The following is an 18,723-nucleotide window of genomic DNA, read 5'->3' as shown; positions in this document are numbered from 1 at the left end:
TCCTGTAGCTCTTATCCTGTAGATCTTCTCCTGTAGCTCTTCTCCTGTAGATATTCTCTTGTAGATCTCCTCCTGTAGCTCTTCTCCTGTAGCTCTTCTCCTCTAGATCTTCTCCTGTAGATCTTCTCCTGTAGATCTTCTTCTGTAGCTCTTCTCCTGTAGCTCTTCTCCTGTAGATCTTCTCCTGTAGCTCTTCTTCTGTAGCTCTTCTCCTGTAGTTCTTCTCCTGTAGCTCTTCTCCTGTAGCTCTTCTCCTGTAGCTCTTCTCCTGTAGATCTTCTCCTGTAGCTCTTCTCCTGTAGCTCTTCTCCTGTAGCTCTTCTCCTGTAGATCTTCTCCTGTAGATCTCCTCCTGTAGCTCTTCTCCTGTAGCTCTTCTCCTGTAGATCTTCTCCTGTAGCTCTTCTCCTGTAGATCTTCTCCTGTAGATCTTCTCCTGTAGCTCTTCTCCTGTAGATCTTCTCCTGTAGCTCTTCTCCTGTAGCTCTTCTCCTGTAGCTCTTCTCCTGTAGATCTTCTTCTGTAGCTCTTCTCCTGTAGCTCTTCTCCTGTAGATCTTCTCCTGTAGCTCTTCTCCTGTAGCTCTTCTCCTGTAGCTCTTCTCCTGTAGCTCTTCTCCTGTAGATCTTCTCCTGTAACTCTTCTCCTGTAGATCTTCTCCTGTAGATCTTCTCCTGTAGCTCTTCTCCTGTAGCTCTTCTCCTGTAGCTCTTCTCCTGTAGCTCTTCTCTTGTAGATCTTCTTCTGTAGCTCTTCTCCTGTAGATCTTCTCCTGTAGCTCTTCTCCTGTAGCTCTTCTCCTGTAGCTCTTCTCCTGTAGATCTTCTCCTGTAGCTCTTCTCCTGTAGCTCTTCTCCTGTAGCTCTTCTCCTGTAGATCTTCTCCTGTAACTCTTTTCCTGTAACTCTTCTCCTGTAGATCTTCTCCTGTAGCTCTTCTCCTGTAGCTCTTCTCCTGTAGATCTTCTCCTGTAGCTCTTCTCCTGTAGATCTTCTCCTGTAGCTCTTCTCCTGTAGCTCTTCTCCTGTAGCTCTTCTCCTGTAGATCTTCTCCTGTAACTCTTCTCCTGTAACTCTTCTTCTGTAGATCTTCTCCTGTAGCTCTTCTCCTGTAGCTCTTCTCCTGTAGATCTTCTCCTGTAGATCTTCTCCTGTAGATCTTCTCCTGTAGATCTTCTCCTGTAGCTCTTCTCCTGTAGAACTCCTCCTGTAGCTCTTCTCCTGTAACTCTTCTCCTGTAACTCTTCTCCTGTAGCTCTTCTCCTGTAACTCTTCTCCTGTAGATCTTCTCCTGTAGCTCTTCTCCTGTAGATCTTCTCCTGTAGTTCTTCTCCTGTAGCTCTTCTCCTGTAGATCTTCTCCTGTAGCTCTTCTCCTGTAGATCTTCTCCTGTAGATCTTCTCCTGTAGCTCTTCTCCTGTAGCTCTTCTCCTGTAGATCTTCTCCTGTAGATCTTCTCCTGTAGATCTTCTCCTGTAACTCTTCTCCTGTAGCTCTTCTCCTGTAGCTCTTCTCCTGTAGCTCTTCTCCTGTAGATCTTCTCCTGTAGCTCTTCTCCTGTAGATCTTCTTCTGTAGATCTTCTCCTGTAGCTCTTCTCCTGTAGCTCTTCTCCTGTAGATCTTCTCCTGTAGCTCTTCTCCTGTAGATCTTCTCCTGTAACTCTTCTCCTGTAACTCTTCTCCTGTAGCTCTTCTCCTGTAGATCTTCTCCTGTAGATCTTCTCCTGTAGCTCTTCTCCTGTAGATCTTCTCCTGTAGATCTTCTCCTGTAGCTCTTCTCCTGTAGATCTTCTCCTGTAACTCTTCTCCTGTAGCTCTTCTCCTGTAGCTCTTCTCATGTAGATCTTCTCCTGTAGATCTTCTCCTGTAACTCTTCTCCTGTAGCTCTTCTTCTGTAGATCTTCTCCTGTAGCTCTTCTCCTGTAGCTCTTCTCCTGTAGATCTTCTCCTGTAACTCTTCTCCTGTAGCTCTTCTCCTGTAGCTCTTCTCCTGTAACTCTTCTCCTGTAGATCTTCTTCTGTAGATCTTCTCCTGTAGCTCTTCTTCTGTAGCTCTTCTCCTGTAACTCTTCTCCTGTAGATCTTCTCCTGTAGCTCTTCTCCTGTAGATCTTCTCCTGTAGCTCTTCTCCTGTAGATCTTCTCCTGTAACTCTTCTCCTGTAGCTCTTCTCCTTTAGATCTTCTCCTGTAGATCTTCTCCTGTAGCTCTTCTCCTGTAGATCTTCTCCTGTAGATCTTCTCCTGTAGCTCTTCTCCTGTAGATCTTCTCCTGTAACTCTTCTCCTGTAGCTCTTCTCCTGTAGATCTTCTCCTGTAACTCTTCTCCTGTAGCTCTTCTCCTGTAGCTCTTCTCCTGTAGATCTTCTCCTGTAGATCTTCTCCTGTAACTCTTCTCCTGTAGCTCTTCTCCTGTAGCTCTCCTCCTGTAGATCTTCTCCTGTAACTCTTCTCCTGTAGCTCTTCTCCTGTAGCTCTTCTCCTGTAGATCTTCTCCTGTAGCTCTTCTCCTGTAACTCTTCTCCTGTAGATCTTCTCCTGTAGCTCTTCTCCTGTAGCTCTTCTCCTGTAGATCTTCTCCTGTAGCTCTTCTCCTGTAGATCTTCTCCTGTAGATCTCCTCCTGTAGATCTTCTCCTGTAACTCTTCTCCTGTAGCTCTTCTCCTGTAGATCTTCTCCTGTAGCTCTTCTCCTGTAGCTCTTCTCCTGTAGATCTTCTCCTGTAGCTCTTCTCCTGTAGATCTTCTCCTGTAGCTCTTCTTCTGTAGCTCTTCTCCTGTAGTTCTTCTCCTGTAGCTCTTCTCCTGTAGCTCTTCTCCTGTAGCTCTTCTCCTGTAGATCTTCTCCTGTAGCTCTTCTCCTGTAGCTCTTCTCCTGTAGCTCTTCTCCTGTAGATCTTCTCCTGTAGATCTCCTCCTGTAGCTCTTCTCCTGTAGCTCTTCTCCTGTAGATCTTCTCCTGTAGCTCTTCTCCTGTAGCTCTTCTCCTGTAGATCTTCTCCTGTAGATCTTCTCCTGTAGCTCTTCTCCTGTAGATCTTCTCCTGTAGCTCTTCTCCTGTAGCTCTTCTCCTGTAGCTCTTCTCCTGTAGATCTTCTTCTGTAGCTCTTCTCCTGTAGCTCTTCTCCTGTAGATCTTCTCCTGTAGCTCTTCTCCTGTAGCTCTTCTCCTGTAGCTCTTCTCCTGTAGCTCTTCTCCTGTAGATCTTCTCCTGTAACTCTTCTCCTGTAGATCTTCTCCTGTAGATCTTCTCCTGTAGCTCTTCTCCTGTAGCTCTTCTCCTGTAGCTCTTCTCTTGTAGATCTTCTTCTGTAGCTCTTCTCCTGTAGATCTTCTCCTGTAGCTCTTCTCCTGTAGCTCTTCTCCTGTAGCTCTTCTCCTGTAGATCTTCTCCTGTAGATCTTCTCCTGTAGCTCTTCTCCTGTAGCTCTTCTCCTGTAGATCTTCTCCTGTAACTCTTTTCCTGTAACTCTTCTCCTGTAGCTCTTCTCCTGTAGCTCTTCTCCTGTAGATCTTCTCCTGTAGCTCTTCTCCTGTAGATCTTCTCCTGTAGCTCTTCTCCTGTAGCTCTTCTCCTGTAGCTCTTCTCCTGTAGATCTTCTCCTGTAACTCTTCTCCTGTAACTCTTCTTCTGTAGATCTTCTCCTGTAGCTCTTCTCCTGTAGCTCTTCTCCTGTAGATCTTCTCCTGTAGATCTTCTCCTGTAGATCTTCTCCTGTAGATCTTCTCCTGTAGCTCTTCTCCTGTAGAACTCCTCCTGTAGCTCTTCTCCTGTAACTCTTCTCCTGTAACTCTTCTCCTGTAGCTCTTCTCCTGTAACTCTTCTCCTGTAGATCTTCTCCTGTAGCTCTTCTCCTGTAGATCTTCTCCTGTAGTTCTTCTCCTGTAGCTCTTCTCCTGTAGATCTTCTCCTGTAGCTCTTCTCCTGTAGATCTTCTCCTGTAGATCTTCTCCTGTAGCTCTTCTCCTGTAGCTCTTCTCCTGTAGCTCTTCTCCTGTAGATCTTCTCCTGTAGATCTTCTCCTGTAACTCTTCTCCTGTAGCTCTTCTCCTGTAGCTCTTCTCCTGTAGCTCTTCTCCTGTAGATCTTCTCCTGTAGCTCTTCTCCTGTAGATCTTCTTCTGTAGATCTTCTCCTGTAGCTCTTCTCCTGTAGCTCTTCTCCTGTAGATCTTCTCCTGTAGCTCTTCTCCTGTAGATCTTCTCCTGTAACTCTTCTCCTGTAACTCTTCTCCTGTAGCTCTTCTCCTGTAGATCTTCTCCTGTAGATCTTCTCCTGTAGCTCTTCTCCTGTAGATCTTCTCCTGTAGATCTTCTCCTGTAGCTCTTCTCCTGTAGATCTTCTCCTGTAACTCTTCTCCTGTAGCTCTTCTCCTGTAGCTCTTCTCATGTAGATCTTCTCCTGTAGATCTTCTCCTGTAACTCTTCTCCTGTAGCTCTTCTTCTGTAGATCTTCTCCTGTAGCTCTTCTCCTGTAGCTCTTCTCCTGTAGATCTTCTCCTGTAACTCTTCTCCTGTAGCTCTTCTCCTGTAGCTCTTCTCCTGTAACTCTTCTCCTGTAGATCTTCTTCTGTAGATCTTCTCCTGTAGCTCTTCTTCTGTAGCTCTTCTCCTGTAACTCTTCTCCTGTAGATCTTCTCCTGTAGCTCTTCTCCTGTAGATCTTCTCCTGTAGCTCTTCTCCTGTAGATCTTCTCCTGTAACTCTTCTCCTGTAGCTCTTCTCCTTTAGATCTTCTCCTGTAGATCTTCTCCTGTAGCTCTTCTCCTGTAGATCTTCTCCTGTAGATCTTCTCCTGTAGCTCTTCTCCTGTAGATCTTCTCCTGTAACTCTTCTCCTGTAGCTCTTCTCCTGTAGATCTTCTCCTGTAACTCTTCTCCTGTAGCTCTTCTCCTGTAGCTCTTCTCCTGTAGATCTTCTCCTGTAGATCTTCTCCTGTAACTCTTCTCCTGTAGCTCTTCTCCTGTAGCTCTCCTCCTGTAGATCTTCTCCTGTAACTCTTCTCCTGTAGCTCTTCTCCTGTAGCTCTTCTCCTGTAGATCTTCTCCTGTAGCTCTTCTCCTGTAACTCTTCTCCTGTAGATCTTCTCCTGTAGCTCTTCTCCTGTAGCTCTTCTCCTGTAGATCTTCTCCTGTAGCTCTTCTCCTGTAGATCTTCTCCTGTAGATCTCCTCCTGTAGATCTTCTCCTGTAACTCTTCTCCTGTAGCTCTTCTCCTGTAGATCTTCTCCTGTAGCTCTTCTCCTGTAGCTCTTCTCCTGTAGATCTTCTCCTGTAGCTCTTCTCCTGTAGATCTTCTCCTGTAACTCTTCTCCTGTAGCTCTTCTCCTGTAGATCTTCTCCTGTAACTCTTCTCCTGTAGCTCTTCTCCTGTAGCTCTTCTCCTGTAGCTCTTCTCCTGTAGATCTTCTCCTGTAGCTCTTCTCCTGTAGATCTTCTCCTGTAACTCTTCTCCTGTAGCTCTTCTCCTGTAGATCTTCTCCTGTAGATCTCCTCCTGTAGATCTTCTCCTGTAACTCTTCTCCTGTAGCTCTTCTCCTGTAGATCTTCTCCTGTAGCTCTTCTCCTGTAGCTATTCTCCTGTAGATCTTCTCCTGTAGCTCTTCTCCTGTAGATCTTCTCCTGTAACTCTTCTCCTGTAGCTCTTCTCCTGTAGATCTTCTCCTGTAACTCTTCTCCTGTAGCTCTTCTCCTGTAGCTCTTCTCCTGTAGCTCTTCTCCTGTAGCTCTTCTCCTGTAGATCTTCTCCTGTAACTCTTCTCCTGTAGCTCTTCTCCTGTAGATCTTCTCCTGTAACTCTTCTCTTGTAGCTCTTCTCCTGTAGCTCTTCTCCTGTAGATCTTCTCCTGTAGCTCTTCTCCTTTAGCTCTTCTCCTGTAACTCTTCTCCTGTAGATCTTCTCCTGTAGCTCTTCTCCTGTAGATCTTCTCCTGTAGCTCTTCTCCTGTAGCTCTTCTCCTGTAGCTCTTCTCCTGTAACTCTTCTCCTGTAGCTCTTCTCCTGTAGCTCTTCTCCTGTAGATCTTCTCCTGTAGCTCTTCTCCTGTAACTCTTCTCCTGTAGATCTTCTCCTGTAACTCTTCTCCTGTAGCTCTTCTCCTGTAGATCTTCTCCTGTAACTCTTCTCCTGTAGCTCTTCTCCTGTAGCTCTTCTCCTGTAGCTCTTCTCCTGTAGCTCTTCTCCTGTAGATCTTCTCCTGTAGCTCTTCTCCTTTAGCTCTTCTCCTTTAGCTCTTCTCCTGTAACTCTTCTCCTGTAGATCTTCTCCTTTAGCTCTTCTCCTGTAACTCTTCTCCTGTAGATCTTCTCCTGTAGCTCTTCTCCTGTAGCTCTTCTCCTGTAGATCTTCTCCTGTAACTCTTCTCCTGTAGATCTTCTCCTGTAACTCTTCTCCTGTAGATCTTCTCCTGTAGATCTTCTCCTGTAACTCTTCTCTTGTAGCTCTTCTCCTGTAGCTCTTCTCCTGTAGATCTTCTCCTGTAGCTCTTCTCCTTTAGCTCTTCTCCTGTAACTCTTCTCCTGTAGATCTTCTCCTGTAGCTCTTCTCCTGTAGATCTTCTCCTGTAACTCTTCTCCTGTAGCTCTTCTCCTGTAGCTCTTCTCCTGTAACTCTTCTCCTGTAGCTCTTCTCCTGTAGCTCTTCTCCTGTAGATCTTCTCCTGTAGCTCTTCTCCTGTAACTCTTCTCCTGTAGATCTTCTCCTGTAACTCTTCTCCTGTAGCTCTTCTCCTGTAGATCTTCTCCTGTAACTCTTCTCCTGTAGCTCTTCTCCTGTAGCTCTTCTCCTGTAGATCTTCTCCTGTAGCTCTTCTCCTTTAGCTCTTCTCCTTTAGCTCTTCTCCTGTAACTCTTCTCCTGTAGATCTTCTCCTTTAGCTCTTCTCCTGTAACTCTTCTCCTGTAGCTCTTCTCCTGTAGCTCTTCTCCTGTAGCTCTTCTCCTGTAGCTCTTCTCCTGTAGATCTTCTCCTGTAACTCTTCTCCTGTAGATCTTCTCCTGTAGATCTTCTCCTGTAGCTCTTCTCCTTTAGCTCTTCTCCTGTAACTCTTCTCCTGTAGATCTTCTCCTGTAGCTCTTCTCCTGTAGCTCTTCTCCTGTAGCTCTTCTCCTGTAGCTCTTCTCCTGTAGCTCTTCTCCTGTAGCTCTTCTCCTGTAACTCTTCTCCTGTAGATCTTCTCCTGTAGATCTTCTCCTGTAACTCTTCTCCTGTAGATCTTCTCCTGTAGCTCTTCTCCTCTAGCTCTTGTACCTCTGATGCTGAGTGTGTGTGTGTGTGTGTGTGTGTGTGTGTGTGTGTGTGTTTCACTCTCAGGTGAGGATAAAGAGTGTGTGTGTGTGTACGCTTCTCTCTCAGGTGATGATAAAGAGTGTGTGTGTGTGTGTGTGTGTGTTTCACTCTCAGGTGAGGATAAAGAGCCGTTCTGTGGTGGCGAGCCCAAAGATGACGGTGTGTGTTCAGCCTCCTCTGGCCGTCACACAGGACCAGTTTGTGCTGGACTCTATGGGTAGGACTGACTTTGCTTCTTCCTGAAACTATCACACACACACACACACACACACACACATATACTGTCACACACACCCACTGTCTCACACACACACACACACACACACACACACACACACATATACTGTCACACACACCCACTGTCTCACACACACACACACACACACACACACTGAAGACTGAAGAGCACTTTTCATCATTTCATGCTTCGGCTAATTCTAAACTAATAGAATCCTCCCGTATATTTTTCAGTGTTTCAAAATGTTCAATCTTCACCTTGGGTTAGGAAATATTATATATTATATATTTCTGACTACCATCCAAATTATGTCGGATATAATTTTCAGACCAAATAAAGCAGTTGCTCTTCACTCCAGTTAAGGTTATCTGCTGGACATGTCGAAGTGGAGTACGGCACAGGATTGTTGCTGTACAAAGTGTATAAATATTTAATAAGCTCTGCATCACCAAATCCTGATATCAGACAATCCTGAGGCGTTCTGTGCAGGTCATGCGTGAATATGCTCGTCTCATCCAAATGTTTTGATTTGTTGAAGTGTAAAGCCTGTGATTGTTGTGCAGTGCTTGATTGACAGGGGAATGAGCGACAGACGAGCCATTACTCCAGAAAGAGGTTTGAGTTTCAGGGCTGAGAAAGAAATGATATGACATACTTTGATGTTGGCCAATCAGAAGCCAGTGTCACATCATTGTAATGTTGAAGAGACATTTCTACACACACTCTCTCACACACACACTCTCACACACACACACACACACTCAAAAAACTAAACTAGCGCTGTAAAGGCGAGGACAGGGATATTTCTGCGGCTGATCGTACTGCCTATATATTTGTAGGAGTTTCCCTTTCAGACGCAACATTTATGGGAGGAGAGAATTTAAATGAAGCTACGTGATTTACTAAGGTTTACGCTAGTCAATAAACTAGTATTCGCGCCATTATTTAACGCCCAAAAAAGCATGTTAAACCCATTTTGCGGCATGTCTGCAGTCGCTGCACTGGGAGACGCGTGAGGAGGGAGGAAATATGTTCCACTCGCATTAATATCTTTGAAATGCTTTAGATTACCTGAGTCGACCCGCACCTGATGCTAACGCTAATCTGTGCTGCCATTGCTAGATTGCATTGGTCATTATGTAAATGATCTGACTGCGTCTGTGTTCTTTAATTTGCGCGTCGTCAGTAGATTTTTCTTTTATGCCAAAAATCATGAGGATATTAAGTAAAGATCATGTTCCATGAAGATATTTTGTAAATTTCCCACCATAAATAAATAAAACATTTATTTATGTATCCATCTTTCAGATGATGTATAAATCTCAATAAAAAAAAATTGACCCATGTGACTGGTTTTGTGGTCCAGGGTCACATTTGTGGAATTGCGTCCTTATGCTAATTTGTCCGGTTTAGTAAATCTGGCCCTTAAAAATATTTTTATTATGGTATTGTGATATTATTTCAATCCCAGTGGTCAACACATGTCTGGGGCTCATGAGAGACAGTAGATGTGCTGGAGGAAGAGTGTGGGCAGGGTTTAGTCAGCTGATGATGATGATGATGTACACACAGGACACCACATGGTGGAGTCGTGAAGCGGAGGATATTCCTGAGCTGGTGTGTGTGTGTGTGTGTGTGTGTGTGTGTGTGTGTCTCAGTCCCTGATTAACTTCTGCACTGTTTCCAAAACCACTGGCAATATTTGCTCAAGCTTTAACCGTAAACTATGCGCTTCCTCTTTTGTGTGATTTGTCGTTTTCTTCACAAATTACTGCTAGCTCTGTTCCATAGCCCAGTGCAGCCACAGCCATGCACACTTCACTGTAACTACCTTAGTCAACATGAACTAAGAATGAACAATACTTCTACAGCAATTAATAATCTTAGTATTTATACTATGATATCTTTCATATTTATTTCAACATTAACTAATACATTATTAAGGTCATAGGTTGTATTAGTTAGCATTAGTTAATGCACTGTGAACTAACATGAACACACAGTGAACAGCTGGATTTGTATTAACTAACATTAACAAAGATTTACACATACAGTAACAAATGTATTGCTCATTGTTAGTTAATACATTAACTAATGTTGACTAATGAACCCTATTGTAAAGGGTTACCGAAATAAGTATAAAGAATGAAGATGCATAGAATGCACTAATACTGGGTGAAACGGTCAGCTGTTTATATCAGCACTCTTCAGGATTAGGATAGCAGGTCTCGAAAGCAAACACACACGACATTAAAGCTGTACACCGCTCGCAGACTTTGAGCTTATGAGTTTAAAGGAGATGTGATTTAAAAAGATTGTGATAGAATTAAAGAAAAGCAGCTGAACTGAGTAAATGACCCAATGCTCATCATTGGTGTAGTGAGGAGTGTGTGTGAGGAGTGTGTGTGAGGAGTGTGTGTGTCTCCGATCAGAAGCACATGTCTGTTGAGTGGATCAGATCAGCTGTGAGTGACAGGTCAGATAGTGTTGAGATCTGAGAGTCCATGTGTCACACACACACACACACACACACACACACTCACACTCAGGCCCCGTCCACACTACTGCGTTTTCGTCCACATTAAAACGGCAAAAACGGAGACCCAAAACGGAGAAGTTTAGAAACGCTGCCGACCCGTTTTGCGTTTTGAATCTCCGGAGGGCGTTTTAGTGTGGACGGGTCAAAACGGAGGACTTTAGAAACGATGACGCAGAGGCTCACGCTCGGCTCTATGATTGGGTGTCATCGGTCATGGCGTATCCTTCCCTGATTCGTCAGCCACCCATCACATCCTGTTTACACCGGCACGCGCATGCCCAGTGTTGGTGAATGGTCACGTGATCCGCGTTTTCAGCCGTTTTAATGTGGACGGAGATCAATTCTAATACGCAGCTAAAACGCTGGAGTGGACGGAGATCGTATTCGTTTTAATTCTCCGTTTTCTAAACGAAAACGCACTCTCACACACACACAAACAAACACACACGCACACACACACACATAATTCAGCATATACTACATTCTAAATTATAATATATATAAAATATTCACTGTTCTTTTTTCAAAAATCATTCTTTGCAGCACGTGTCCTAAGCAGGCATTACGTGATAAAGAAGAGATAAAGCTCTCTTCATTGTAATCAGCGCTGACAAAAGTATATCTAGTCAATTCTTAAAGTCCCACTGTGGTGTAAATCCAGCTTTTAATGTTGTTTATGTGTCTATATGGTGTTATTAATCTGCTTTAAGACACACCATGTGTAAATTCATAAGTCGACAGCATTGCTGAGTATTTCCTCCTTAAAACTGCAGTGAACCAAAGACAGTCTCAAAAACACGCTTTGAAATCGCTGGTGTTTCTGACGTCACAAACTACCTTGTAACCAATCAGATCAACGTGTGATCGTCAACCAGTGGATCTCTGAGCTGAGGGAGTGAGTGGAGGCGGGGCTCATTTGCATATTCATAGAACCGTGCATACTAAATGAGGCAAGGGTGTCGAGTTACAGTCAAGATATTTTAAGGCATGAACGTTTAAATATGTCATGTTGGTGATGAGTTTTAAGGGATAAAATTATTGACCACAGGGGTCTTTAAATTGTAAAAATGTGGCGATACCAGGCTTTCTGCAGTATCAGTAGTATTGAGTACGACTCTATTCGCTATTCGCTGATAGACAACTGCTATTTGTGTTTGCGCTCCGAAGAGCATCAAAGGTTTCGATTTACAACGTGTTTTTGCAGCCTCGACCGTTGCAGCCAATCACAGACATGTCTGTCGAGCACATGACTGCACTGGCCAATCAGAGGTGTTTGAGCTCTGAGTTCTGCCCGGAATCCTCTCATTATATCCAACACTGTAAATAAGAGACTGCTCAATTATCATTCCATGAGTCGGGATCCTGGAACTGTGATTTAGCTTTAGTAAGCCTCTACTTTTAGATACTAACAACACTCTTTGTTCTCTAGCTTGTGTTTCTTTGTTATACATTGTTACAACTTTTACATTTAATTCAATTTAATTTGATTCTGTAATCCTATTATAGTATTTTATTTCTAATATTTGAAATTAAACTGCAAAATAAAGACACTAAATGAATAAAGACGGAGAATGGGAGCTCGTGTGCATCTCAGCGCTGTCAAAATAAAAGTCTTGCTTCACTCACTAAAAGAAAAACGTGTCGACCAATGGTAGATATCGGCTGATATATCGGCCGAACACTCATAAACTAGTGCTGGGCAACGATTGATCGCATCCAAAATAAAAGTTTGTGTTTACATAATATATGTGTGTGTACTGTGTTTAATTATTGTGTATATATAAATACACACACATGCTGTATATACTGTATATATATATTTATACATCATTTATATTATATATAAATATTTTATATATAAATAACAAATGTTTCTTAAATATATACATGCATGTGGGTGTATTTATATATATAAAAAATTATTATACACAGTACACACATATATATTATTTAAACACAAACTTTTATTTGGATAAGTTTAATCGTTGCCCAGCACTAGTTGTGTTCCTAACACAGAAGTATGAGCGTGACCCACATCACCAGTAGACGTGTGAGTGCTGAGACGGCAGGACTCAATGCTGCCCTAAAGGTCACACACACCCCTTTAATCCTCACAACACACACTCACGCTGCTTTTGTCCAGGGAATTCCTGTCTAAGTGCTTCTGTGCTGTGTGTGTTCTGTGTGTAATGCGTGTGCTGTGTGTGTTCTGTGTGTAATGCGTGTGCTGTGTGTGTTCTGTGTGTAATGCGTGTGCTGGGCTACTGTCAGCGCAGGTCAAGAGAGGTCAACACAAATGGCCCTAGTTTAAGCACCTACATGCCAGACCGGTTTAAAGAGGGGTGTCACGCTTTCTGACGGCTCGACCCGACCCGACGGCTAGTGTTTGCCCACGCCACAGAGAGAGAGAGAGAGAAAGCTTTTAAAGAACATAGAAAGTGCTGTCGCCCGATGAGTTGATAGGAGCTCAGACTGAGAGAGTGTGTGTGAGTGACAGTCAGACGTTTGTGTGTGTGTGTGTGTGTGTGTGTGTGTGTGTGTGTGTGTGTGTGTGTGTGTGTGTGTGTGTGTGCGCTGGTGGGCCAGACACTTAATCTAAGTGCTCAGCAATCAGGCATTACTGCGGTTCAGTCACCTGTGTGAACACACACAACTCTACACATGAAGCAGATCACCTTACTAAAGACCACACAGACCAACTCAACGGATGAGAGTCTCTGTAATCCACTGACTCGAGTGGAGTTTAAAAGGGACATATTGTGAAAATCTGACTTTTCCCGTGTTTAAGTGCTATAATCTATAATCGGGTCCCGGTGCTTCTAACAACCCAGAAAACATGAAAAGACCCAGTAACTTAGTTTTACTGAGCCTTTCTCTGCAAGAATGTAGAAAATAAGCCGATCAGATTTCGCTCTCCTTCTGACGTATGAAGAGGATCTTATTATAATATTAGCGGCCCTTAATCTGCACGTTTACACACACCAGCTGACATTTGGTTTCACACGCGCCAACAGAGACCAGTTCTAACGCAATGATAAAGATCCAGCAGAGCCTGAAACTGTTCTGTGGTTGAGCACAGACGAGCACTGAACACTATTGACCAGAACATGTCACCGCTGTCTTATAAAGACCTCAGGAACTGTGGACACTTGTGGAGAAGTTCAACATGATGATGAGATGATCAGTGTAACTCCACAACAACTACAGAAATGTCTCCACTAACATTCAGAAACTCTTCCTGAGTCTCTCCGTAAGGCTGCACTCGCTACTGGTTATTCTGGGATTCTGGATGAGTGAGATTGGCCTGTTCTGTTATTGCCGGAGTTTCTGAAGCTCGTGTAAAGACTCCGCCCTCTTCTGAACAGAGGCGGAGCTAAAGCTCATCTGCATTTAAAGGGACACAGAAAAACGGCACGTTTTGCTCACACCCATTTAAGGTTGTATCAGCGATTTCAGGCCCAAACATAAATGATCACATTCATCTAATCTTTCCTAACGATCCGCTAGCTGCCCGCCCCATTAGCAGGCCGTCAAAAAAACGCGTCTCTGTAGGCAGCCTAGGCTCTGAGATCTGCACACAAAAACAAATGCTTTCACCACCACTCAAAACCAAAATAAATAGCGTTCCAACCAATCACCAACAGGGGGAGGGTGTTGTGAGGTTTTGCGCTCGTGCATGGCTGCATCTATGCATACATGGCCCCATCCATCCTCCCCTCAATACGGTGCAGTCGTCCTGTCCCCTTTGCAGAAAAGCATCCCCAAAGAATGATGTTTCCACCTCCATGTTTCACGGTTGGGATGGTGTTCTTGGGGTTGTACTCATCCTCCTTCTTCCTCCAAACACGGCGAGTGGAGTTTAGACCAAAAAGCTCTATTTTTGTCTCATCAGACCACATGACCTTCTCCCATTCCTCCTCTGGATCATCCAGATGGTCATTGGCAAACTTCAGACGGGCCTGGACATGCGCTGGCTTGAGCAGGGGGACCTTGTGTGGGCTGCAGGATTTTAATCCATGACGGCGTAGTGTGTTACTAATGGTTTTCTTTGAGACTGTGGTCCCAGCTCTCTTCAGGTCATTGACCAGGTCCTGCCGTGTAGTTCTGGGCTGATCCCTCACCTTCCTCATGATCATTGATGCCCCACGAGGTGAGATCTTGCATGGTGCCCCAGACCGAGGGAGATTGACCGTCATCTTGAACTTCTTCCATTTTCTAATTTTTGCGCCAACAGTTGTTGCCTTCTCACCAAGCTGCTTGCCTATTGTCCTGTAGCCCATCCCAGCCTTGTGCAGGTCTACAATTTTATCCCTGATGTCCTTACACAGCTCTCTGGTCTTGGCCATTGTGGAGAGGTTGGAGTCTGTTTGATTGAGTGTGTGGACAGGTGTCTTTTATACAGGTAACGAGTTCAAACAGGTGCAGTTAATACAGGTAATGAGTGGAGAACAGGAGGGCTTCTTAAACCCTTAAACCCGAAGTGTCCCACCGGTGGGACACCCCCCCGCGAAAAAAATTCATAATCAATAGGTATCAATAGGTAACACACGAACCCCCAAAGGCGCAAATAGAGCATTTATTATAGATGTAGCACTTGTTGCATTTTAACTCATAACTCAATGAAGCATGCATCAATTGTGGAAAATGGCACATCATTATTTGCAGCAGATTGTTAAGATTAAAAAGAGCCCAAACTCACCATAATCCATCACTCAGATCTAAAGATATTCCTCATGGCGTTCTAACACAAAAAATACCACAGGCGGATCTATGAAGTTCCAATAGCAGTGATGCTATGTTGTTTTGATGTGACGTTTCAGCTCATAACTCAATGAAACATGCATGGATTGTGAAAAATCGAACATCTTTATTGACAGCAGATTCTCACGATTACAAACACAACATAATCCATTGCTTTGATCACGAGATATTCCTCACGAAGTGATGCATACTTGGCTAAAAAACAAGTCTCTCATCCTTCCGGGGTGCAAAGTGTTTTCCAATTTTCCCGGAACCGTCCGTGCTCATTTTCAAACGTGGAATAACACAAAATATGTATCATATTAAAGCTTAGAATCTCAGCTTTTTAAAGCATATAACCACTTCGATCAACTCTGAACGAGTGCTGACTAGTCTCTCTAAACCGGAGTGTACCGCCCGCAGGTGACACCTAGCTGCGAAAATATTCATTATCATATTTAAAAAAAATAGTGCCTTGATTCAAACAAAATTGGTGTCATTTGAAAGCTTAGAGTCTGAACTGTACAGTGAATGTAGCCAATTTGAAAAACTCCTAGGTATTGCTGAGTTATTTGCTGATAAATAGAATAATTTTTTCCATAATCTATAAAATACTTTTTTGTACTATGTACTGCAATGTGTCAAAAACATCATACATCTCATGAAACATTCCAAAATCGTTGAAAATTGCACTTCATCTTTTACAGCATATTAATACAATTAAAATGAGCCCAAAATGAACTTAATCTATTGCTTTTATGACAAAATAATCTTCATGGTGAAACAATTTTAAATATAGCTGCGAGCAGCGATTGCGGGCCCAAGCCGGTGGCACCGCCACCCTGGTGCCTTTAGTTACACTGTCACCGGCCATCCATCGCTGCTCACAGCTATATTTATATATATATATATATATATATATATATATATATATATATATATATATACACACACACACATATATATATATATATATATATATATATATATATATATATATATATATACACACACACACATATATATATATATATATATATATATATATATATATATATATATATATATATATATATGTAACAAATATATACAGTGAGGAAAATAAGTATTTGAACACCCTGCTATTTTGCAAGTTCACCCACTTGGAAATCATGGAGGGGTCTGAAATTGTCATCGTAGGTGCATGTCCACTGTGAGAGACATAATCTAAAAAAAAAATCCAGAAATCACAATATATGATTTTTTAACTATTTATTTGTATGATACAGCTGCAAATAAGTATTTGAACACCTGTCTATCAGCTAGAATTCTGACCCTCAAAGACCTGTTAGTCTGCCTTTAAAATGTCCACCTCCACTCCATTTATTATCCTAAATTAGATGCACCTGTTTGAGGTCGTTAGCTGCATAAAGACACCTGTCCACCCCATACAATCAGTAAGAATCCAACTACTAACATGGCCAAGACCAAAGAGCTGTCCAAAGACACTAGAGACAAAATTGTACACCTCCACAAGGCTGGAAAGGGCTACGGGGAAATTGCCAAGCAGCTTGGTGAAAAAAGGTCCACTGTTGGAGCAATCATTAGAAAATGGAAGAAGCTAAACATGACTGTCAATCTCCCTCGGACTGGGGCTCCATGCAAGATCTCACCTCGTGGGGTCTCAATGATCCTAAGAAAGGTGAGAAATCAGCCCAGAACTACACGGGAGGAGCTGGTCATTGAAAAGAGCTGGGACCACCGTTTCCAAGGTTACTGTTGGTAATACACTAAGACGTCATGGTTTGAAATCACGGAAGGTTCCCCTGCTTAAACCAGCACATGTCAAGGCCCGTCTTAAGTTTGCCAATGACCATTTGGATGATCCAGAGGAGTCATGGGAGAAAGTTTTTGGTAGAACTTTTTGGTCATAATTCCACTAAACGTGTTTGGAGGAAGAAGAATGATGAGTACCATCCCAAGAACACCATCCCTACTGTGAAGCATGGGGGTGGTAGCATCATGCTTTGGAGGTGTTTTTCTGCACATGGGACAGGGCGACTGCACTGTATTAAGGAGAGGATGACCGGGGCCATGTATTGCAAGATTTTGGGGAACAACCTCCTTCCCTCAGTTAGAGCATTGAAGATAGGTCGAGGCTGGGTCTTCCAACATGACAATGACCCGAAGCACACAGCCAGGATAACCAAGGAGTGGCTCTGTAAGAAGCATATCAAGGTTCTGGCGTGGCCTAGCCAGTCTCCAGACCTAAACCCAATAGAGAATTTTTGGAGGGAGCTCAAACTCTGTGTTTCTCAGCGACAGCCCAGAAACCTGACTGATCTAGAGAAGATCTGTGTGGAGGAGTGGGCCAAAATCCCTCCTGCAGTGTGTGCACTGCAAACCTGGTGAAAAACTACAGGAAACGTTTGACCTCTGTAATTGCAAACAAAGGCTACTGTACCAAATATTAACATTGATTTTCTCAGGTGTTCAAATACTTATTTGCAGCTGTATCATACAAATAAACAGTTAAAAAATCATACATTGTGATTTCTGGATTTTTTTTTTTAGATTATGTCTCTCACAGTGGACATGCACCTACGATGACAATTTCAGACCCCTCCATGATTTCTAAGTGGGAGAACTTGCAAAATAGCAGGGTGTTCAAATACTTATTTTCCTCACTGTATATATATATATATATATACAGTGCTATGCATAAGTTTAGACACCCATGCTAAAGTTGACTAAAAAGAGGAATAAAAAATCATCTTTTGGAAATTGAACTTAATGCCTTAATTTAAAAAATTAGGAAAAATCCAACCTTTAAGGACACCAATTTTCTTTGTGAATGAATAATGTATCGTAAATAAATAAATGTTCTTCCTTAAAATACAGGGTGCATAAGTCTGGACACCCCTATGTTAAATTCCCATAGAGCCAGGCAGATTTTTATTTTTAAAGGCCAGTTACTTCATGGATCCAGGATACTATGCATCCTGATAAAGTTCCCTTGGCCTTTGGAATTAAAATAGCCCCACATCATCACATAGCCTTCACCATACCTAGAGATTGGCATGGGGTACTTTCCATAAGATCATCTCTCAATGCAAATCAAACTAGCTATTAGGCTAACTGAAATAAAACCATGCCAATCTCTAATGTGTGACAAGTATTCGCTGAGTTTTGTTTCAGTTTATAGACATGCTCAAGAAAAAAAAGTTCACCGCAATGGGGAGGCAGAAAGCACACCCTGTTTTTTTTCTTTATTTTACAAAAGCACAATGTTTTGATTTGATTGTAAGTGGACACATACAAAAGTAGAAATATCACAGATTCTTTTTTTATATTTCTTTTTTCTGTATGACCATAAATGACAGAGTAATTTAAGTTTATTGTGCTATAATGTGAAGAAAATCCACCAAAACGCGCGGGCGCGTCTGCCGACCCCAGAGGGTTAAACTCAAAAGACAAACCCCTCCCCCACCCCCTCCACACACACACACAGACGCAGAGACAGAGAGAGAGAGGGAGAAAATCCACATTCAAACCAAATCAAAATATCTGACTTCCTGTTGGTCGGAGCTAATGACTGTAAATTAGAAAGTTATCCGGCTTGATGAGAACAATATACGTACCAAGTTGTGTGACTCTAGGTAAAACTAAGCCCCCATTTTTGACTAAAGGTGGCGCTACTGTGCCCCTCACCACGCCCATTTCTGAAACTTTGCACATGTCTACTGGATAATAAATGTGATGTGTCTGTCGAGTTTCATGCAATTTCAAGCATGATAAGAGTCTCAAAAGCATCTGAAAAGAATATTAAAGTTTGATGCGTTGCCACGGCAACAGTATCAAAGATATCAATAATCCTTTCACAGGTCTACATCTGCCGTGTGTTTACATTATACACATAAAGTTTGAAGCAAATCGGGTAAAAATAA

General features: G+C 42.9%; 1 protein-coding gene across 2 annotated transcripts in view; it reads left to right on the top strand.

Annotated features, from left to right (window-relative positions):
* Positions 1 to 18,723, top strand: part of bbs9 (Bardet-Biedl syndrome 9) — a 187,735-nt gene that overhangs the window by 37,535 nt on the left and 131,477 nt on the right. For both annotated transcript variants that reach the window (XM_079895076.1, XM_079895077.1), the window contains exon 13: positions 7,395 to 7,497. In XM_079895076.1, coding sequence (XP_079751202.1) covers positions 7,395 to 7,497 — 103 coding nt within the window. The remainder of the gene's footprint in view (positions 1 to 7,394; positions 7,498 to 18,723) is intronic.

The sequence above is a fragment of the Squalius cephalus genome (genome assembly GCF_949319135.1).
Source record: "Squalius cephalus genome assembly, chromosome: 15".
NCBI classification, from domain to species: domain Eukaryota; kingdom Metazoa; phylum Chordata; class Actinopteri; order Cypriniformes; family Leuciscidae; genus Squalius; species Squalius cephalus.
Note: the sequence above shows the minus strand (reverse complement) of the source record. Positions and strands in the feature narration are given on the sequence as shown.